At 35.8% G+C, this 20018-nt stretch overlaps 4 protein-coding genes across 11 annotated transcripts; 2 read left to right on the forward strand and 2 right to left on the reverse strand.

Annotated features, from left to right (window-relative positions):
- The first annotated feature begins 223 nt into the window (after window positions 1–223).
- Window positions 224–9574, forward strand: LOC107037553 (A-kinase anchor protein 10, mitochondrial). 2 transcript variants are annotated; one of them, XM_015256171.1, is made up of 10 exons: window positions 224–502; window positions 770–1388; window positions 2036–2159; window positions 2240–2373; window positions 3382–3532; window positions 3594–3702; window positions 8155–8332; window positions 8624–8697; window positions 8822–8874; window positions 8954–9574. In XM_015256171.1, the coding sequence occupies exons 1-10, from the start codon at window positions 478–480 to the stop codon at window positions 9041–9043; spliced, it is 1557 nt and encodes a 518-aa protein (XP_015111657.1). In that variant the 5' UTR covers window positions 224–477; the 3' UTR covers window positions 9044–9574. The 2 variants fall into 2 exon arrangements, with proteins under 2 accessions (XP_015111657.1, XP_015111658.1); XM_015256172.1 differs by lacking the exons at window positions 8155–8332; window positions 8624–8697; window positions 8822–8874; window positions 8954–9574 and adding an exon at window positions 6683–6966.
- A 508-nt stretch (window positions 9575–10082) lies between these two features.
- LOC107037554 (NADH dehydrogenase [ubiquinone] 1 alpha subcomplex subunit 6) lies at window positions 10083–11256 on the reverse strand. The gene is made up of 3 exons (XM_015256173.1): window positions 11126–11256; window positions 10731–10846; window positions 10083–10303 (listed from the first exon to the last, which is right to left on the reverse strand). Exons 1-3 carry the CDS (start codon window positions 11247–11249, stop codon window positions 10175–10177), a joined length of 369 nt encoding a protein of 122 aa, XP_015111659.1. The 5' UTR covers window positions 11250–11256; the 3' UTR covers window positions 10083–10174.
- A 468-nt stretch (window positions 11257–11724) lies between these two features.
- On the forward strand, window positions 11725–16275 carry LOC107037484 (cyclin-Q). Of its 7 annotated transcripts, none has more exons than XM_015256045.1 (6): window positions 11725–11827; window positions 13795–13928; window positions 14029–14126; window positions 14282–14500; window positions 15537–15767; window positions 16051–16275. In XM_015256045.1, the coding sequence occupies exons 1-6, from the start codon at window positions 11796–11798 to the stop codon at window positions 16147–16149; spliced, it is 813 nt and encodes a 270-aa protein (XP_015111531.1). In that variant the 5' UTR covers window positions 11725–11795; the 3' UTR covers window positions 16150–16275. The 7 variants fall into 7 exon arrangements, with proteins under 7 accessions (XP_015111531.1, XP_015111538.1, XP_015111536.1 ...); XM_015256052.1 differs by having other exon boundaries at window positions 13837–13928; XM_015256050.1 differs by having other exon boundaries at window positions 11749–11799.
- LOC107037485 lies at window positions 16265–19896 on the reverse strand. Its single transcript, XM_015256053.2, has 3 exons — window positions 19600–19896; window positions 18465–18753; window positions 16265–16900 (listed from the first exon to the last, which is right to left on the reverse strand). Exons 1-3 carry the CDS (start codon window positions 19781–19783, stop codon window positions 16816–16818), a joined length of 558 nt encoding a protein of 185 aa, XP_015111539.1. The 5' UTR covers window positions 19784–19896; the 3' UTR covers window positions 16265–16815.
- Between the last annotated feature and the right edge of the window lie 122 nt (window positions 19897–20018).

Genomic DNA, 20018 nt, shown 5'->3' on the forward strand with positions numbered 1-20018 from the left:
CTGAAGTCGATGCAGTTGGAGAATTATCATTTCAAGACGACACAGTGGCAGAACTATTTCACATGAACAAAAATTAAATCAATTCCATCAGCAACTACTCCAGATTTTCGTGGCTCCATTCGTATCATCGTTTTTTTTTCAAATAATAAATCTGTTAGAAAATTCGGAACCGATTCAAAATTTCCGGTCATCTCCGGTTTCCTTCGGCTGTCCTCGTCGCAACGAGTCCGAGAGTTATCCATTGACATTTACCATAAATAAATAAGATCACATGAACGAGGAATTCCACAATAATGAATTGACGCCAACAATTCCACCGATTTTACACTATTTTTCCTCAATCATCTTGATGACGTAATAAATGAAGTAATCAAGAGGAGTCACGGATGATTCCGAGATAAGGATAACGTGACGTCGCGTTGGATACCTGCGTGTTTATACAGGACTTGTTTACAATGGTTTCATCAGTAAATAACGATGCTACAATTTTTTAAGAAATCAGGTAAACTTTTTCTACTTATAATCTCCTTTCACTTCCTCTGGGATAATTTCGTGAGCCCCAGATTTATGGAGAATCCTTTCACGTTAAAATTGTCTGGTTTGAGGTTACCCAATGATTAGGATTTATTTTTCTCCTCCACTGATAAGATCTTGAGCAATACGAATAGCAAAATGCAGAATAGCGACTTGCGGATGAAGACAGTTGCAACAATGTTGTTGTCTGATGTGAAAAAAACCTTGCGCCTACTTGAAATCTTCTCCTCCCCAGGATCAAGAGAGAAGCCTCGATCGTCTCCCAGTTCTCCAGCGACCTCGCCAACCCTCGAGAGACCCCTAGGAGGCGATGGGAACCCCTCGAGAGCCCACCCTGTCCCCTCCCACAGTCTCGAAGAGGAGGAGGAGGACGACGAGGAGTCGGTTTCGAGCCTGAAACTCGAGATCTGCACGTCCAGGCTCTCCAAGACCCTCGCCGAGATCCTGAACGACAAAGATGCTCTCGGGTACTTCCTCCAGTTCATGGAGAGCAGGAACAGACTCGCCGTCATCAAGTGCTGGATGGAAGTCGAGTGTTTTCGAGGGACAGAGGACAATTACGATGGATTCAATTCGAATAATCAGGGGGATAATGTAAATAAAAATGATGTTGAGGCACCAAAGAATAGGTTTAGAGCCTGGAGGACCATTGACGAGGAGTCTGGAGGCTCTGGGGTCGTCCAGGATGCTCTCAGAGTCTACAATAAATATATTGTTAAGGATACGTTGAGGATAAATGTGGATTCGGGGTTGAAGAGTCAGATGGAAGAGGCTGTTGGGAGTTCTGATCATCCAGGGCTTATTAAGGGCCTTCTGGAGGTTCAGAAGACCATTTTTCGAGTCCTCAAGGATGAGTGAGTGATCCCCAATGATTATTGGAGGTCTAGGGGCTTTTGGGATTATTGAAATTAACATCTACTGAATTTTTGCTCCCGAATGGAAGCATTGTAATTGTTCACATTAAAGTTTTGGATTTTTTGTGTTATATCGACCCATTAAGTTTTTCTTCAATTGTTTGCTAATGAATGGATGGAATTGAATCTTTTTTCTTCAAATGTAGGTATTGTTGAGCCCTATCGATCGCCATTAATTAAAATGTAATGCATCGATTAGTTTTTTCAATTTTTGAATTTTTTCGAACATCGGCTGTCCCACGATGACTAAAAACAAAATGTTCTGAATTGATTGAATGATGGCTTAAAAAATTTGTTTGGATATCCCTTTGACTGGGAGAGATAGAACAGTAAAAAAGACAATCGGTTGTATAGAAGAAAAGGGATAATGAGAATAATGATGCTTATAACATTCAACCAAGTTGAAAATCTGACAAACTTAGGTAAAAGGAAATCTTATTCAATTTAATAAAATGAAATGAACACTGGATTATACACGATAGAAGGAAATGTTATGCAAAATAACCATTCGGAAGCATATTGCTAATTTATTAGCAAAAATATCTATACTATGTACAATACAAGAGCAATTTCCCACTTGTTTTCAGATTTATCGACGATTTTTTGAGGAGTGAATTCCATTGTAAACATCAGATCGATGTGTTGACGAGTGGAGACGTGAAATTGGCGGATATTTTGTTCAACGAAACTGCTTTTTTCTACTTCATGGAGGTATTCACGTAGCTTCAATGGGGTTTTTCATTTTTGTTGTGGCCTCGGGACTATTTCACTAATTTTTCATTTGATTCCAGTTTATGGAGCTGGAGAACAAGAGAGAATTGCTGGATTTTTGGATGTCAGCAGTGAGTTATAAACAGAACTTGGTGGGGAAGGGGTACTATGATCCTATGGAAGCCCAGAGTGACGCGCTCATCATCTACGAAAAGTAAAAAGACAATTCCTCTACCATCAATTCAGTGTTCACGCAAACAAACCCCAGCCACAACTCTACTTCATCCTCAGTTTTTCCTCAGCATTTCGGCGTCCATGAGAGAGACCAAATTTCTTCTCAGGACATCTTCCGTAACTCTCACTCCCCTCCACGCAAAAAGTCCTCACCAAAATCTCCCATCACCTCCCTTCGATCCCAAGATAGTTGTTAAGGGCAGACTACTATGAGTTTGAAGAGTCGCGGGCTATTGGAATGAGATTATTCATACATTGAAGATCGATTATATATGTCTAAAAACGAATAATTGGTGCAAAAAAAATAATTGTTTATTCTTTGTTTACCCGATCATCAAAAGTTTTTTTTTCATAATTTTTGAAAAAATTTGTGCAATAACAATTACGAATAATTTTTTCGAAATTCAAATTCCTACACAGCCAATTTATTATAATTATTATTATTATTATTGTTTCGTATTATTTTAATTAAAAATTGCACCATTCATGTAAAATAGCCCGAAAAATGTTTCTGAAAGAAGCGAGAATATATTTTAAATATTTTAAGGATAATTTTTTTGCCTATTTTACATGAATCTCGCAATTTTTTATATTAAACAGAACGAAATTAACTGTGTAGGGGTCGAATTTCAAAAAACTAATTCGTAATTGTTACTGTAAACATTTTTTTCAAAAAGTAAAAAAAAAGAAGCCGTTGTAGCTCAAATATTGAAGGCCCTGGACTATTTTCAACATTTTAAGCATCTGCGGTGCAAACGAACAGTAAATAATTAATTGTTTTTGCACTAATTATTTGTTTTGAGATATATAATCGATCTTTAATGCATGAGAAATCTCCAATAGCCCACAACTTTTAAAACTCATAATAGTCTTCCCTTAAAACCAAAAAACCATTAATCAGTTTCAGGGCAAAAAATCACTCCATCACAAAAATCTAAGAATTCCCTCACTTTTTCTCATCAAATTCCCACTGGATTTTCTGCCCCAGGTACTTCAGTCTGCAGGCCACAATGCCCCTGGGTTTCAGCGATAAAATAAGATTCCAAGTCGAGCAGAACATCTGCACAGAGGGTGGAGATGGTCCCCATCCCGACTGCTTCGAAAAGCCCAGTATCATTGTATATAACTTCCTCAGTAAGGTGAGAACAACTGATAATGATTTTTTCCTTCAAAGCTAACACTCTCTTATCACTCTTTTAGCATTATCTCCCAGCGTTCTTATCTTCCCAACTGTATTACAAATATCTCTCCGAGCTGATCAGCACCATTCAGAGCAGCGCCTGCGGACATCCTCGAGTCAAACGTGCAGGTAAATAACCCCCATTCATTTCATTTTATTTCATTTTCATTTCATTTCATACAGACCCAACAACACATTGTCAATTACAGGATTAAATTAAATAAAGTGCAATAATGAAGACCCATATTCGTAATGTGAAATATATCACAATTTCCATTGAATTGTTCAGCACGCAGGAGTCCCTAAAAATTGTGATTGTACAATCAAGAAAAGTATTGAAAAACTGAACATTTTAAAAAAGCGTTTTTAATAAAGATTGAGAAATAAGTCCGATGGAGAGGAAATAATGAATGGATAATTTATCATGATAACTAACAATCTTGTTGCATGGAACTGTAGTCAAAACAAACCAGACGGATTAAGAGAGGAACGATATATTTCTACATAATACCGATACCTTCACTCATGTAGACGTATATAGAGGAAAAAAGTCAAATATAGACCTGGAAATGAGCAGCCCGAGAATAGCAGATATCATAACTGTTAGTGCACTCGATGAAACTTGGGGTTCCGACCACTAAAAACGCAATATATTAGAAAATCATTCAAGATTACTTCAGTTCAAACAAATTGGGACACACTTGACATATTGTAAAATAATTCATTTCCACTGTTTCTCACACCAACATTTGATAATCTTAACCCCATTGAAAAATACAGATTTTACATAGAAAATATTGTTACCAATGTGGCTAAATGCTCTCCGAAGAAAAAAGTAGTATCAGCTAAAATACATAGAAACCCCGTTAAGTAGTGGGACCCAGAGTGTGACAGGGTTAAGAGACTCCGCAGGGCTGGGTACCAAAAGTGGCGATATACCAAGAGACTTAGTGATCTCATAGCCTACAACAAAGCCACCGCCATTGCCAGAAAAACTTTTGAACAAAAGAAGAAACAATGTTTCATTAAGTTGACAGAAAAATTAAACTCCAGGAAAAATATTAAATCTGTCTGGAACACGTGCAAAGTGCTGAAAAATGCCTGGATAAATACAGGATCGCAAAATCCCAGAGATTTTGTTGAGAAACAGGAAAAGCTTTTTCGAGCAATGGAGAAACTAACCCGAGACGGAGATTTCACTAACCCTGCCTACATCCCCCACTGAGATCCAAATCCTTTATTAGACCAGTCTTCCTCCTTCGATGAATTTAATTACGCATTACACTATAGAAACAGTCATTCGGCTCTGGGGATTGATGGTATCGATTACAATCTACTAAAAAAAACTTCCAGTCCAGCTTAAGTTGATCCTCTTAGACATCTTCAATGAAATCCACCAGACTGGAAAGTTTCCTCCAGAATGGAAGAAAACCTTTCTACACTTTATCCCCAAGAGTAACAGTTCTGGAGTCAGACCCATAGCTTTAACATCTTGTATACTTAAATTATACGAATCGATATTGAAAAATAGACTCCAATGGTGGGTGGAACGCAACGGAACCCTTTCCTTCTCCCAAACTGGCTTTAGATCTGGACTGTCTTGTAGGGACAACCTGGTCCACCTCACACTTCAGGTGGAGGACTCTTTTCGAGAACAAGAACAGACGCTAGCCGTCTTCCTGGACGTTACTGGAGCATTCGACAACGTCGACGGGGATAAGCTATTGGATGTCCTCGCCGAGGCCGGGTGCTCTAGTACCGTCCTTAGATTCATCAAATTCCTCACCCATGGAAGGGTTCTCCACTGTGACGCTCTGGGTGACAATACTAGAGTTGTCAGCAGGGGGCTCCCCCAGGATGGCGTACTCTCCCCCCTCCTATACACAATTTATACTAGAAAAATTCTGCACAAAATAAATTCCAGGGTGGAGTCATCACTTTTCGCGGATGACATAGCTCTGTTTATTCGCGTCTCAGATTATGAAACTGACAAAACTATTTTAGAGAAACTAATAGACCAGGTTACAGCTAACCTTAGTACCCTAAGACTGGAAATCGCCCCCGAAAAAATAGTGCTGATGCGATTTAGCAAGAAAGGCTCTTTGGCGGAGACCACCCAGATCAGAATAAAAGACCATACCAGAGTATCTTCTCCGACTGCTAAGTTTTTAGGTATACACATTGACCAAAAATTGAATTTCAACCACCACATATTCATGCTCCAGCAAAGATGTCTAAAAGCATTGAATATTGTAAAGTTTTTACGAAGAACCTGGTGGGGAGCAGACCCTGAAACATTGATCGGACTGTACAAAAGTTACGTCCGATCCATAATGGATTATGGTCAATCCAGTACGCAGCCATCCGCTTCGCTCTGCGATACAGACGCACTACCCCAACCAATGTCTTGATAGGAGAATCCAAGCTTAACCTCATCAAAGACCGTGCCAGCTTCTTATGCAAGACATATTTAGTGAAAATCCTGAGTAACCAGTCCACCCAAGTATATGACTCAATCTCCCTTATTTTCAAAGAAAAGAGAACAAGAATCCTTTGCAGAGACAAACTAATCACCAAGTGCATCAGAGAAATGTTACAATTTGAGAATACCTTGCATACCAATGCTAATTTCAATACTTTCCTCCACTCCTACGACACCTTATATACCTCCATAAAAACAAAAGACGATCTCGGCACAACTCTCCAAATCCTCCCAGCTCCAAATGAAGCTTTAAACCAGGAAATCGCGAGTAATTTTCGAAATTGAAATATTGTCTACACTGACGGCAGCAAAGATCCGAAAGCAGAATACGTGGGAGCAGCCTGTCATTGCCCCAGCCTGGGCATTGACACCTCTGTAATCCCTAACACTGACTGCACCGTTTATACCTCGGAATGCATTGCGCTGAACCCAGCCCTAGACTTGGCCAATAAAAACAGGGAGACCAGTTACCTCGTGCTCTCGGACTCACTTAGCGCTTTACAAAGCCTAGAATCTATTCATTTCCATCCTCATATCAACCCATACATTCTGCTCGCGAAACAAAATACCAAGAATTCATGGAAAATAATCCATTCAACACTCAAATTATCTTTCGTTGGATCCCAGTACATAGGGGGATCGAGGGCAACGAGAGGGCTGACATCTTAACAAAAGATGGTGACGAACAGAATTCTGAACAATTCTCAGTTCCACCCACAGATTTCAAAGCTCGATTCAAACGAGAAAGCTACATTAACACCCGAGAATGCATCCAAGAACAAGCTCTTCATAAAAATAAATCGAAAGGATAGGCCTATTTCAAACACTACTGGAAAAAGAGCTGTCGGCCCTGGTACTTCAGAAGTAGGCTCTCTAGGGAACTTGTGGTCTGGGCTAATAGGGCTCGGGCAGATCACTATCACCTAAACAAATCCCTGTATCGCATAGGTATTGTTAACACTGAGGAGTGCAGATGTGGAGCTCCGATACAGGACATTATCCATGTCATATGGGAATGTCCTGAGTATTCTAGTCAAGATAGGCATGTAATGAATGAAAAATTGATGAAACATAAGTGTCCTAGGTCTTATACCATAGCTGCATTCTTGGTGGCAAAAAACTTTGAACCACTGCGAATAATACACCAGTTTCTTAAAAAACGTAAAATTAGAATTTAAAATACGCAATAATCAATGTATCTCAAGATGGACCACAAACTAAGCTACATAGATTTATTATATTACAATATGTACCTATTTGATTGTAAATAACCCACTGTAGGTTAATACATAAATAAAACAACAACAAAAAAACCATCTGACAGCCATTAGATACATCAAATTATTAATTTGCAATTCCCTCCCTATTGGCTTTATTTCCGAAGATAATTCAAAAACGCTTTTTGAAAATGTTCAGCTTTTTTCAACGTTTTTTTTATTGTACAATCATCATTTTTTATTTAGGGGCTCCAGGGCTATGTAAAACTGAATAGCAATGGGAGATCGTTTTAAATTATCAAAATAAAAAAAAACAACCAAGATCACGTCTGAAAGATAATCCACCCGGGCCTCAAATTAATAAAACGAACAGTTCAAAATAATACTCATGACGACAAGGATTTTTCATATTGCTTATATTATAAAATTAATAGACAACCTAATCTATCCAAATGTCTTGATAATATACATAGGGGGAGAGTCGAGCAAAATGAAACAGTCAACAAACGACTGTTTGACGCAATTCAAGCAAAAAAAAATTTATCTTATTTTAAATCATTTTATATTTTTAATTTTTTTTATTAACTTCTTTTATGATTGGGAGTACTGATGAGAATAATAATTTTCCATTCGATAGAATGAAAAATTATTGAGAAGTTTTGATGGGTGAAGATTTTGTCAGTGAACTAATTGAAAAGAAAATGAAACAGCATATTCCAAATTCCAGAGGTAGGTCCAGAGGGGGAAAAAGGAAAATGTGATGCTGAATTTCAATCGAATGAAAAAAGAAAAGTGTAATCGCCCTAATCTAATCATTTGAATTATTGATGAAATCAATATTTCATAAATATTTAATGATGATATTTTTATCATGGGGTTTAGGGTCAGACTGCAGCAGTGAAGTCAGCACTTTGAGCATTGGAACACACGACACGTCTCAGAATTCACACTCTGATGAGATTAATCAGCATTCGAACAGACAGAAGATGAATGGGAGTATGAGTATTGATGCTAGACAATTGTATGATCCCGATTCTTTGTGGAGACGTACTAAATGCAAGTAAGAAAACTAAATCGCTTTGTTTTTGCTTTTCGAGAAGTGTCAATTTTACTTTAGAATTAGATTTGAGAAATATCTTAGAATTGAAGGGCGATAAAAAAATTGGTCTGAAGAACTTTTTTTTTATAACGAAAATCGAGAGTTACAAAAGAGATTCTTACAGAAATTTTTCTATTTCTTGTGGATTTGCAATATTTATAAAAAACGAGCGCTCAACTTTACTTGAATCATCACCTTATGACTTCAATATTAAATCATTCTACCACATTCTGATCTTCAATTTTTTTTTAGTCTAAGTGTTGGATACGTCGACAGTTTGGGAAGATTCGTAACAGAGATTGATCCAGATCCGCAAAGAAAATACGGTAAACAATTGAATAAAGAAGAAAAAACGAAAATTGATTTTCTTCCCAATCAATTCAGAAAATCTAAATATTTTTGAAATCGCCAATTAATCAATTAATTCATTCTTCAATTAATTGTCTTCAGAGTCAAGATTATCGAGAGCAGTGAAGAGATTCATACACCTAGAGCAGGATAAGGTAAAAAATTGAACAGAAAAATCCTCTAAATGAAGAAAAAAAATAATAGTCTTGTATTCATGAATGAAATTGTCCTCAGGCTAAAGAAGAGCTAGCATGGAAAATAGCTGAGATGATAGTCCGAGAGATCACCTCCCTGACCCTAGGAGTGCAGGAGTTACGTTCCTAACTAATTAAAAATTACCTAGAATTTATTCGTTCGTCTGCCTACATTGAGAATGCAATTCTCGTGCCAAAATTACGAAAGCTGTTATTTTCAATCAGCAAGAGTATTTTTTTAATTACTTACACACGCGATTCGAATTTCATCCTCAGTCGGAGCTTTTCAAGTGATTTAAAAAAAAAAATGATAATCAAATCGTGAAGAGAATTTTTATAAGATATTTTTCCTACTTAAGTGAGATTATTACATAGTATTTTTAACGTTTAAGTGTTGATTGCTATAATTTTCCTAGTTCGTGTGGTGCTGAATTGTTGGGCACTGATTCAACAACGATTTGGTGAAAATTTCTTCCGATTGCGAAATGTCTTCAGGCCATGACAGTGTTCTCTTCGATGTTTTCGGAACATTTCTGTTTTAGGACTTTGGTTTTCGTGAAAAATGTACGGAAAAGTAGTGTTCTGTGACTGTACATAATAGACATGCATAATCTTTGTTCATGATATGATAACTGAGTAAATAAAAGATAATTTTTCACAATGGAGGTGGAATATAATTATCATTCTGTATAATAACAATTACGAATTAGGTAAAAAATTGCACCATTCATGTAAAAAAAATAACGCAGTCCAATAAAGGTTTTTGAAAGAATCGAAAATATATTTTAAATATTATGAGAATATTTTTATTGCCTACTTTACATGAATGGCGCAAATTTTTATGTTAAACAAATCGAAATTAGCTGTGTAGGGGTCGAATTTCAAAAAACTAATTCGTAATTATTATTGTACATATTTTTTCAAAAATTTTGAAATAAAGAAAAACCTCTGTAGCTCTAAAATTGGAGGCCCTGGACTATTTTTAACATTTTAAGCGTGTGCGGGGCAATGAACAATGAGCAATTAATTTTTTGCACTAGTTATTCGTTTTTAGACATGTAATCAATCTTCAATTCATGAGAAATCTCCTGTTAAACAAAATTTTGGAGAATCTTTTTTGCACTAGGAGTAACCCTTGATGGTTTGGATATTATGGAAAGAATTGTTAATTCTCTATCATATATACATTTTATTGAATATTTTTCAGATTTAACTTAGAAGATTTACCATCACAACTATCAATTTCTCGAGCGAAAATGAATTAATCCTGACCCGCCAAGAACTTCGACATGAAGTCAGTGGGTTTCTTCTCAACTGTGTCTTTATAAAGGTACATGAACGTTCCCGAGTTCTTCCATTTCTGGGCTGTTTCCTGGAGCTCCATTTGACCCTAAAATCAAGAAATATCATATTTAATTTAATAATTAAACGAGTCAAGTTAATTATTCAATCATAGAGACATGCATAACATTGAATTATATGCATTTATTCACATAAATGTCAAGTTTCTACATAACTTCAAGAACCCAATTGACTGTCATCAATTACAATTAGTCGATTCATTAATTCAAAAAAAGTAGATGCAATAAGTATTTTTTAAATATTCCACAACTCGAGATTGGCAGAGTCAATCCGATCTTTTTTTTCTCATTTCAAAGATATTGTTTCAGAGTTTAAAATGAAATTTGATTTATTGAAATCGCACCATTGGGTCGAGAGATATTGATAAGTTGAAAAAATCCATTTTTACAAACTAAAGAAAAAATTGAAGATAAAAAATAATTTCACAAAAACCGAAACGTAAATTGTTTCTTCACCTTGACGACTAGAAGATCAATGATACGTATATCCTTGACATCCTTATGCTTCATAAACTCCTCTCGCAGCTTCTGTCTCATATCATTCTCTGTCTTGGGAATATCAAACTCCAGATCTAAAACAATTCCCAATATTTATGTAATCCATCATAACAAAGCCAGCCACAACAAAATCGCCCATAAATGCAACAAAAAAGCCCAACCGTATTGAATCTATTAGTCCCAAAAATCAATAAAAAATAATAAAAAAATCAACTAAACAAAAATAACAACAGTTTTTAGAATTGAAAAAGTCGCAAATGTCACAAAAATACTCAAAAGTGGTTGAAGGTTAGATTGACTTCTGGGCATTCAAATTAATTTCTTTGAAAAATTGTCAAGATCATGAAACTCACTGATATATGGAATTTGTCTGTACCATGCCCTGTACAAATTAATAACCCTCCTATGAGCTTCTTTATTATTCCTCGACAAAAGTGGTTGAACCTGACGAACAGCAGCTTTCGCAGGCGTCGCCATTTTTCTTCTAGACTAGACTACCGATGGTCGATATGACATCGATTGCAACGATCGATACTCCCCCCCCCTCCTAATCGATATTAATTCATCAATTAATTTTTGTGATTTGCGAAATTTTCAACTAGAAACAATTTTGACATTTCATAAATTATCAATAATTTCATTTTGATGTTTTCAATCAAGTATAATACCGATGATCGATATGACATCGATTGCAACGATCGATACTCGCCCCGCCTACTCGATATTAATTAATCGACTAATTTTTGTGAAATTAATTTTTGTGATTTGTGAAATTTTTAACCTGAATCGACTTTGACATTTTATAAATTAACGATAACTTTATTTCGATGTTTTCAATCAAGTATAATATTTTAGCCGCGATATATCGATCCGAGATTCTTCATTCGATTTGACTCGATACTCGTTTCAAATCGATCATTTCTGCAAAAAAAACACCCGTTAAATGGTCGATAAGGCAGCGACTCGCCGGTTGTTTATCCGAAAAAATAGGAAAACTCAGCTCCAAAAATTCGATTTGTTTACATGCGTGAGTGTCGGAGCAACCCACCAACAAAGTAAATAAAATTGATTAAGGTGTTATTGATAATCCTCAACTGTTTAATTTGGTTTGTGTTTTACTGAGCTTCATTTGTTTAATTAACTATGAACCCTTCAGAGCCACGTAACACTGAAACTCTGAGGTAAATAGACCCCCTGACCCTAACCTGAATCACCTGAAAGGCTTGCAGGAGCTCCTGAAGCTCATTCTCATCCCCTGGAGCAATAACTTTTCATTTATTCCTCATTATAATTCATTCGCTGGCAAAAATGCCCCTTCTTAAACAGAATATTCGAGTCTTTCGTCATTTGTCTGCATTTGTTATCAACAATCGTATCTAAACGATAAAAAAAAATAATACAGGAAGTCAGGAAGAAGTTGAAAATATTTTTAGTGAAGTGATTCTACTATTGGTTTCCTCATTTACGTGGAAATAACTGTGATACGTCATTTAATCCTGATGAAGAGGCTCATAAACTAATTAAGCCTCACCATAATGCTTACACTTTTTATAATAATTATGAGGCACCAGTGATGGAGAATTACGTAAAAAAATATTGCAAATAAATTTCTTTCCATTGTAATTCCTAATTTTTTTCAAGAAAATTTTTTTTTTTAATTTTAATTTCGTAATTCCTTATTTTGTTTTCTATCAGGATGACATATTTTAGATTGGTTTTCTAGAATTAAAAAACGTAATTTTTTTTCTATTTGCTTTTACCAACATTATTCTCCTTCTTTATTTTTAGAAACTGGGAATTGAATTTTCTGAAGAGTTTTAAGGAGCTCCTGAAACCCATTCCCATCCCCTGGAGCAATAACTTTTCATTTATTCCTCATTATAATTCATTCGCTGGCATAAATACCCCTTCTTAAACAGAATATTCGAGTCTTTTGCCATTTGTCTGCATTTGTTATCAACAATCGTATCTAAACGATAAACAATAATATAGGAGTCAGGAAGAAGTTGAAAATATTTTTTGTGAAGTGATTCTACTATTGATTTCCTCATTTACGTGGAAATAACCGGCAGAAGTTGATACGTCGTTTAATCCTGACGAAAAAGCTCATAAACTAATTAAGCCTTGCCATAATGTTTACACTTTTTATAATAATTATTAGGCATCAGTGATGGAGAATTAAGTAAAAAAATATTGCAAATAAATGTCTTTTTGTTTCCATTGTAATTCCTAATTTTTTTCAAGAAAAAATTTAAAAAAAATTTTAATTTTATAATTGATTTTATTTTCTATCAGGATGACACATTTTAGATTGGTTTTCTAGAATTAAATAACGTAATTTTTTTTTCTATTTGATTTTATCAACATTATTCTCCTTCTTTATTTTTAGAAACTGGGAATCGAATTATCTGAAGAGTTTTAAGGAGCTCCTGAAACCCAATCCCATCCCCTGGAGCAATAACTTTTCATTTATTCGTCGTTATAATTCATTCGCTGGCATGCATACCCCTTCTTAAACAGAGCATCTGAATCTTTCATCATTTAACTGCATTCCTTATCAACAAACTTATCTGCACGATAAAAAATAAATGAGGAAGTCAGGAAGAAGTTGAAAATATTTTTTGTGAAGTGATTCTACTATTGATTTCCTCATTTACGTGGAAATAACCGGGAGAAGGTGACGCGTCATTTAATCCTGACGAAAAAGCGCATGAACTAATTAAGCCTTGCCATAATGTTTACACTTTTTTATAATAATTATAAGGCATCAGTGATGGAGAATTAATTTCTAAAATGTTGCAAATAATTTTCTCTTTATTTGAATTCGAATTTTTATTTTTTATCCCATTTAATCCTCAGGATTATTTTCCCCAGGAAATTGAAACAAAAATTTTTTAACCACAATTAATATTTTCAAGATGTATTTTCCAAGATTGAATGACCTGGAATCGTTTATTTTTCATTTTATCCACATGATTCACCTTCTTCGTTCATTTTAACTATAATTGATGATATTTATCAGTTCAAAAATGATGGATGTTATTGATGTCCTGGCAATGCAAAGAGAAAAGAGGAGCACCCTCCAGAAAAGCATAACAATGGATTACACGAGTTCAAACGACAGTTTCACTGTTGCCAGATTTATATTCGAATGTGGTGAGTACGTCTATAAAATTGAAATTATCAATATAAAAACACGAATCAATGTTTTTGGTATTTTTCACTTGAATTATTTCCCTTTGTTTTTTGCTTTCAGGAATAAAACTGGAAGCACATCCTCTGACAGTTGCAACAGCAGCTACTTTGTACCACAGATTCATGAGGGAAGCCACACCAAAAGCTTACGACCATTACGTAAGACAATTCAGTTTATTCAGTTTATTCTGGAATTAATTTATCAACTAGTGTTTGATATTTCCTTTCTTCCGTCTGCTCAGATTATTTTTGAATTTCCTCTGGCATTTCCATGGCTTTCGGCGATGATGAATATTTGTTTTTGTGGTTTACAGCTGATAGCAGCCACATGCCTGTATCTCGCAGCTAAAATTAAGGACGACCACCTGAAGATCAGAGACGTGATGAATGTAGCATCGAATACTCTCCATCGAGGGTCACAGCCCCTGGAGCTTGGGGATCAATACTGGAGTATTAGAGACGCAATTGTTCAGGCCGAGCTGCTCATCATGAGGATGTTGAAGTTCCAAGTGAATCCTATTCATCCTCACAAGGTGAATGCACCGGAGAGTCTTGACTGTGGTTCTCCCCTGTGTAGGCGAAAGAACCGCACTCCGGACAATTACGAAAATTCGCCACCCAGACAATCCTCTCCACAATCCCTCGAGAATCTTAGTTTACGAACGCCCAGAAATAGAACCCATCACTCACAGATTCAACAAACTGACAACGAGTTTTGCCCTTGATAAGCTGGATAATATTCTCGACGTCTGTCACAAGCGCAACCCCGACGTCAGATCTCGTTACAAATACTCCCGCACACCTTTCTTGAAAATCTCAAGCCCATCAGAATTGAGACGTACGGCTCTGACTCCTGGGGAGGCTCAGATCACCTCCAACAATCACTCTCAATATTCTGTACCTCCTCACCCATCACTGCATCTTTTTTTTCTCATGCTGTACCATTCTCACATCATTCCTCGTCTTGTGAAGTTCGTCTTTATTCTTTCTACCTACATTATGAAAGATTATAACTTAATATTTATGTTCTTCTTGTGAATAATCATTTCTGCACTGTATACTGAATGTTAATGCTTGGCTGGAGGCCCTCGGGCCATGTTCTTTCACGAACTTGCAACGCATTTCGTTGGAAATAAAAATAATACCCTCTTTTCTCTCGAATTCTCACACCATATGGTTCTATTCATCAGCAAGGTCTTCAGGTTCTCGCACTCATCGACGTATTCACGATGATTTGAACGCATGTATGATGTAATAATGACGAAATTCTCCTGAGGAACTCGAGAAGAACAGAAGAAATTTCGAAGGATTGTACGATTTATGAAGGAAAATCGATTGATCAATCTGAGATAATTGTTTGAAATTGTTAATTAATTTCATGTTGATGAGGTTTATCATTAATTATCAAGATGATTGCTTACTCATTGATGACGTCAGTTTCATGCACTTGGCAACTTTACTCCCCTTTGTGATACTATTAAAATCTTTTTCATTATAAATTTGAAATAATCGATTATCCATTGTAAATATCTGCACGTAAAATTAATTATATTTTTATTCCTGTTGCAGTACCTGCTGCACTATTTGAGATCTCTCCAAGCTTGGTTCGGTGAGGATGAGTGGTCCAAATACCCTGTTGCCAAAACCAGCATGGCTCTGCTCCAGGATTTCCACCACATTCCAGCAATCCTCGATTACCCACCGAATTTAATAGCAATTGCCTGCATTAATTTAACTCTACAGATTTATGGAGTTGTTGTACCACTCATGGACGAGTGTGATCAGTTACCATGGTTCAATGTAAGTCAAAAAGCTCCTTAACCACCCTAATTAATTCAGAAATGAAGTGCTAAAACAAGAAAATACAATTCCACCGAAATTACAGATCAGTTTTCGCTGAATATCTCCTAATCTGCGCTAGGTAGTGAGTTTTTCATGAGAACACTTTGTATAGCTCTCACTTCGCTCCACAAAAAAGGTTCTTATACAAATTCTCCCATCTCCATAGATCCTGAGGTATTCCCAAAAAACTGATCTTCAAACTGACTCAATTGATAATAATTCACAAAATAAAATTCTCCAGGTGTTTTGCAAGGAACTTACACGAGAAAAATTATGGGAAATCATGGAGAAGATAATGAGTTCTTACGACCAGGAGCCAGAGACTCGCGACGCCCTATGAACCCCAATGAAAAATTATTTAAGACTGAAAAACGTCTGAATTTTACGAATTTACGAGTTGAAAACGTCTCAAGCACAATTTTGATATCAACTAATCAATAAAGAAAGCATCAATGTGTCATCTTCACCAACTCTTCATAATGATTTTTTTATTTCAACTGTACAAACTTCACAAAGTAGTAGACTCCATCCATTATCGTTAAGTAGATCCCCGAAATAATCTCCATTATCCACTGACTAATAATTAAATTCCACAAAAAAATATCTGACAAGAAGAAACAATAATTACATTAACAAGCCTTCTCCTAATTACGTGCCAATAATTAGTCGAATGACCTTTGAACTCTCGGACAGACAAAATAAATACATAAATATAGTCATATTTAGATCTGCAAGGAACTAATACTTTCGATTCAGTAATCAATAAATACTGGAAAACTTATTTATCCCAGAGTCTGGGGCTGCCCCATCAGCTTCACCTTTCGATTTGCCTCTCTCTTATTTTAATTGTTAGATTCTCTTAGAAACGACAAATTAATCAGATGCATTTCTCACGTTCAAGCGACAGATCCTTGAGACTCTTTTGTGTCAATTATAAATTATTTGGATGCAAAATTGCTGATGAGGTTTGGGAAAATGCCGTGCACCCGTTGTTGGTTCAGGATTACTAGAAGCACATGTAGATGAAGATCAGGATGCCATTGATGACGCCTATCAGGTAGTTCATCTGAAGTCTGGACTCGTCGCGGAACCTGAAATTTGTAAACAAAACATCTCTTTAATTGATGGATTAATCAGTCAAGTTCATTGATTTTGAAGCATGAAAATTTGGTGGGGAGTGGAAAAATGTAATTATCTTGTGAACGAGTAGTTTTAGGAGGAAATGTTAGAAAACATTTTTTGTAAATGAGGAAATTGTCTGCAAAACATTTCTTCTGACATTTTTGGCGAGAATCAAAGGATATTGAGATAACTGCGGTCTTGGGAATTGAAAAATATATTTTTTTGATTAATTTTCGAAAGGACGAAGTGGAACAAATGTTCTGCTATCTTAAAAATTCCCAAACCTCTGCATAATAATCCCTCAAAGTTTAGCATTCACATGAACAACAATTGTCATCAGACATAATAACATAGCAATAAATAAGCAACATTTTTAATCCCTAAATCTAAAAAAATCAACAACACCAACAGTCCTATTAATCAGACGTGAACTGGAAAAACGTAATCATCTTCAGTGATTTACAACAGTGATTTTAGAAAGAAATATTAGTAGACATTTTTGTAGCTGAGAAAATCCCCTACAAAAAATGTCTTTTGACATTTTTGTTAAGAATAACAGAATATTGAGATAATTGTGTTCTTGGAAATTGAAAACTCATTTTTATTGTTTAATTTTCAAAAGGAAATTTTTTTTCGTTCTGTTGTCTAAGTAAATTACCTCTGCATAATAAAAACATACATCATCTGTTGCATCTGCATGGTCAACTTTGAAAGTTTACCATTCAGGTGAAAAACAATCGTCATCAGACATAACAACATAACAATAAGTAAGCAACATTTTTAATCCCCAGACCTTAAAAAATCAACAACACCAACAGCCCCATTAATTAGACGTAAAAACGTAATCATCTTGAGAAACAGTGATTTTAGGAGGAAATAGTAGCTGAGGAAATTCCCTACAAAAAATTTCTCCAGACATTTTTAGCGAGAACAGCAGGATATTGAGATAATTGTGTCCTTGGGAATTGAAAAATATTTTTTTTTGTTTAATTTTCAAAAAGAAAAAGTGGAAAAAATTTCGTTCTACTCTCTACAAAAATCCCTAAATCTCTGCGTAATAATCCCTGAAAGTTTGGCATTCAGATGAAAAACAATCATCATACATAAATAAGCAAAATTTTTAATCCCCAAATCTAAAAAAATCAACAACACCAACAGTCCCATTAATCAGACGTGAAGTGGAAAAACGTAATCATCTTCAGAAACTGATTTTGGGAGAAAATATTAGTAGACATTTTTTGTGGCTGAGGAAATTCCCTGTCTCCTGACATTTTTGTTAAGAATAACAGAATATTGAGATAACTGCGTTCTTGGAAATTGAAAACTAATTTTTTTGTTTAATTTTCAAAAGGAAAAAGTGGAAAAAATCGTTCTGCTCTCTAAAAAAATCCCTAAGCCTCTGCGTAATAATCCCTGAAAGTTTAGCATTTAGATGAAAAATAATCGTCATCATAAATAAATAAGCAACATTTTTAATCCCGAAACCTAGAAAAATCAACAACACCAACAGTTTCATCTCCGAAAGTCACTTACTTCCTTTTACCAGGACTAAAGGGTGACGGTGGATTGACACCAGGTATCCTGCTGTCCTTGTAAACAATAAACCAAGTGAACCCCATCAACGAGAGTCCACTGATAGCTGCCTTGATAAACCATCCGAATTTCCCGATAAACTGAGCGACAGTGTCGATTAGTGTCCCTTTGAACTCTCTCGTGGCATTGAATAAATAATTGTCTTTGTCAAACACTGGAATGAACCCCCCAAGCAGGGACTGACTGGGGGTTTTAACGAGGTCGTACGTTTTTGTGGGTAGGAGGATCCCTGGGGACAAAAATTAGTGAGACATTTTTTTTAGACTTTGTTTGTTTGGGATTTTTTCATGCACTTGCAATGAAAATTATTCTAATTCTTGAGGGCAACAGGCGAAATTCAATTGAGGGATATTCTGGGAATAGTTTAATATGGAAGGAATTATTAAGTAATTTTTAATTGAAAAAAATTGGAGTCACTACTTGAGAGGGATTCAATCGTTTTGTGAATCTCAGGCAGCGTTTTCGCTGAATATCTTCGGATTGAATGGAGATATCAAAATCTTCATAGATACCTTTTTTGTAGCTCTAATCGTCCTCTTTAAAAAAGATTTAGACAAAATCTTTCGTATCGCTCCCAGATTCCAAGATATTCATGAAGAAATAAATAAAAAACTGAAATGGCCAATTTTATCCATTTCAACTTAGAAGTGACCATCTTCAATCATCAATATCTCTCGATCAAATGATCTGACTTCAACGAGTCAACATTAATTTTAAAGTCTAAAAAAATATCTTTAAAATGGAAGAAAAATCGTCCAATATCACTCAGCCAATCTGCAGATATGGACGATTAAAAACGATTGATTCCAATCTCACCTCGAAATTTACTTTCTCCTCTCCATCCCTGAATGCGAAGAAATAAATAGACTATCATCAATTTCCCCACGAAATCTCTTCCCAGAAGTCCCCCTTGATCCCCCCCCCCCCCCCCCCACCTACCGCAATTATAAATAAAACTGGGCGAAAATTCCTCAAATGAGTGAAAACCAACAGAAAAAAAACAAAAATTCGCCCGAAGCAGTAAAATTTGACCACAAAACCGAGACATGAATAATTAATCCAAAAAAAATCTCACCATACATGACTGCAACTTTAACAGCAACAATCGTCAACGACATGACGAAGAGAAACAAACTGAATGTCCACTCGTTGATGGTAATCTTCTTTAAAAAATACGAAAAGTTCTTCTGGACTTTCTCATTTTTCTCTCCAAAAGTCTTTCCATTTTTGTACAGAAATGTATCCTCAACCCCGAACATTATCCCCTAATGGCTTATTGACATTAACAACGATAATTATGACGTACAATCAGAGATAATTCGGGGATAATTATAGACAGACTGTTCTTGTTTACACCTGTGCAGTCATTCTGTCGTCATTTGGCGTCTAAAAATAGGTTATCTGGCTCGTCGCCACTTGTAAATGGTCTTGAGGTACCGTTGGAGGCGTTGGAAACTGGCCCTGAGGTCGGGAAGGGCGAGAGAGTAGGGATGA

This window comes from Diachasma alloeum, unplaced genomic scaffold (genome assembly GCF_001412515.2).
Source record: "Diachasma alloeum isolate Michigan unplaced genomic scaffold, Dall2.0 Dall_scaffold_00255, whole genome shotgun sequence".
In the NCBI taxonomy this organism is placed as follows: domain Eukaryota; kingdom Metazoa; phylum Arthropoda; class Insecta; order Hymenoptera; family Braconidae; genus Diachasma; species Diachasma alloeum.

What these genes read in the sequence shown, in the direction of transcription:
- LOC107037554 (XM_015256173.1), bottom strand. Translation starts at nt 11,249, where the DNA reads ATGGCGACGCCTGCGAAAGCTGCTGTTCGTCAGGTTCAACCACTTTTG. An exon ending in CAGACAAATTCCATATATCA is followed by an intron (nt 10,847 to 11,125) that starts GTGAGTTTCATG and finishes GAATTGTTTTAG; the next exon opens with ATCTGGAGTTTGATATTCCC. An exon ending in TTGATCTTCTAGTCGTCAAG is followed by an intron (nt 10,304 to 10,730) that starts GTGAAGAAACAA and finishes TCTTGATTTTAG; the next exon opens with GGTCAAATGGAGCTCCAGGA.
- LOC107037485 (XM_015256053.2), bottom strand. Translation starts at nt 19,783, where the DNA reads ATGTTCGGGGTTGAGGATACATTTCTGTACAAAAATGGAAAGACTTTT. An exon ending in TAAAGTTGCAGTCATGTATG is followed by an intron (nt 18,754 to 19,599) that starts GTGAGATTTTTT and finishes TTTTGTCCCCAG; the next exon opens with GGATCCTCCTACCCACAAAA. An exon ending in TTTAGTCCTGGTAAAAGGAA is followed by an intron (nt 16,901 to 18,464) that starts GTAAGTGACTTT and finishes TACAAATTTCAG; the next exon opens with GTTCCGCGACGAGTCCAGAC.
- LOC107037553 (XM_015256171.1), top strand. Translation starts at nt 478, where the DNA reads ATGCTACAATTTTTTAAGAAATCAG. An exon ending in TCCTCGAGTCAAACGTGCAG is followed by an intron (nt 3,703 to 8,154) that starts GTAAATAACCCC and finishes CATGGGGTTTAG; the next exon opens with GGTCAGACTGCAGCAGTGAA. An exon ending in TGGAGACGTACTAAATGCAA is followed by an intron (nt 8,333 to 8,623) that starts GTAAGAAAACTA and finishes ATTTTTTTTTAG; the next exon opens with TCTAAGTGTTGGATACGTCG.
- LOC107037484 (XM_015256044.1), top strand. Translation starts at nt 11,916, where the DNA reads ATGAACCCTTCAGAGCCACGTAACACTGAAACTCTGAG. An exon ending in CAGATTTATATTCGAATGTG is followed by an intron (nt 13,929 to 14,028) that starts GTGAGTACGTCT and finishes TTTTGCTTTCAG; the next exon opens with GAATAAAACTGGAAGCACAT. An exon ending in ATCCTATTCATCCTCACAAG is followed by an intron (nt 14,501 to 15,536) that starts GTGAATGCACCG and finishes TTCCTGTTGCAG; the next exon opens with TACCTGCTGCACTATTTGAG.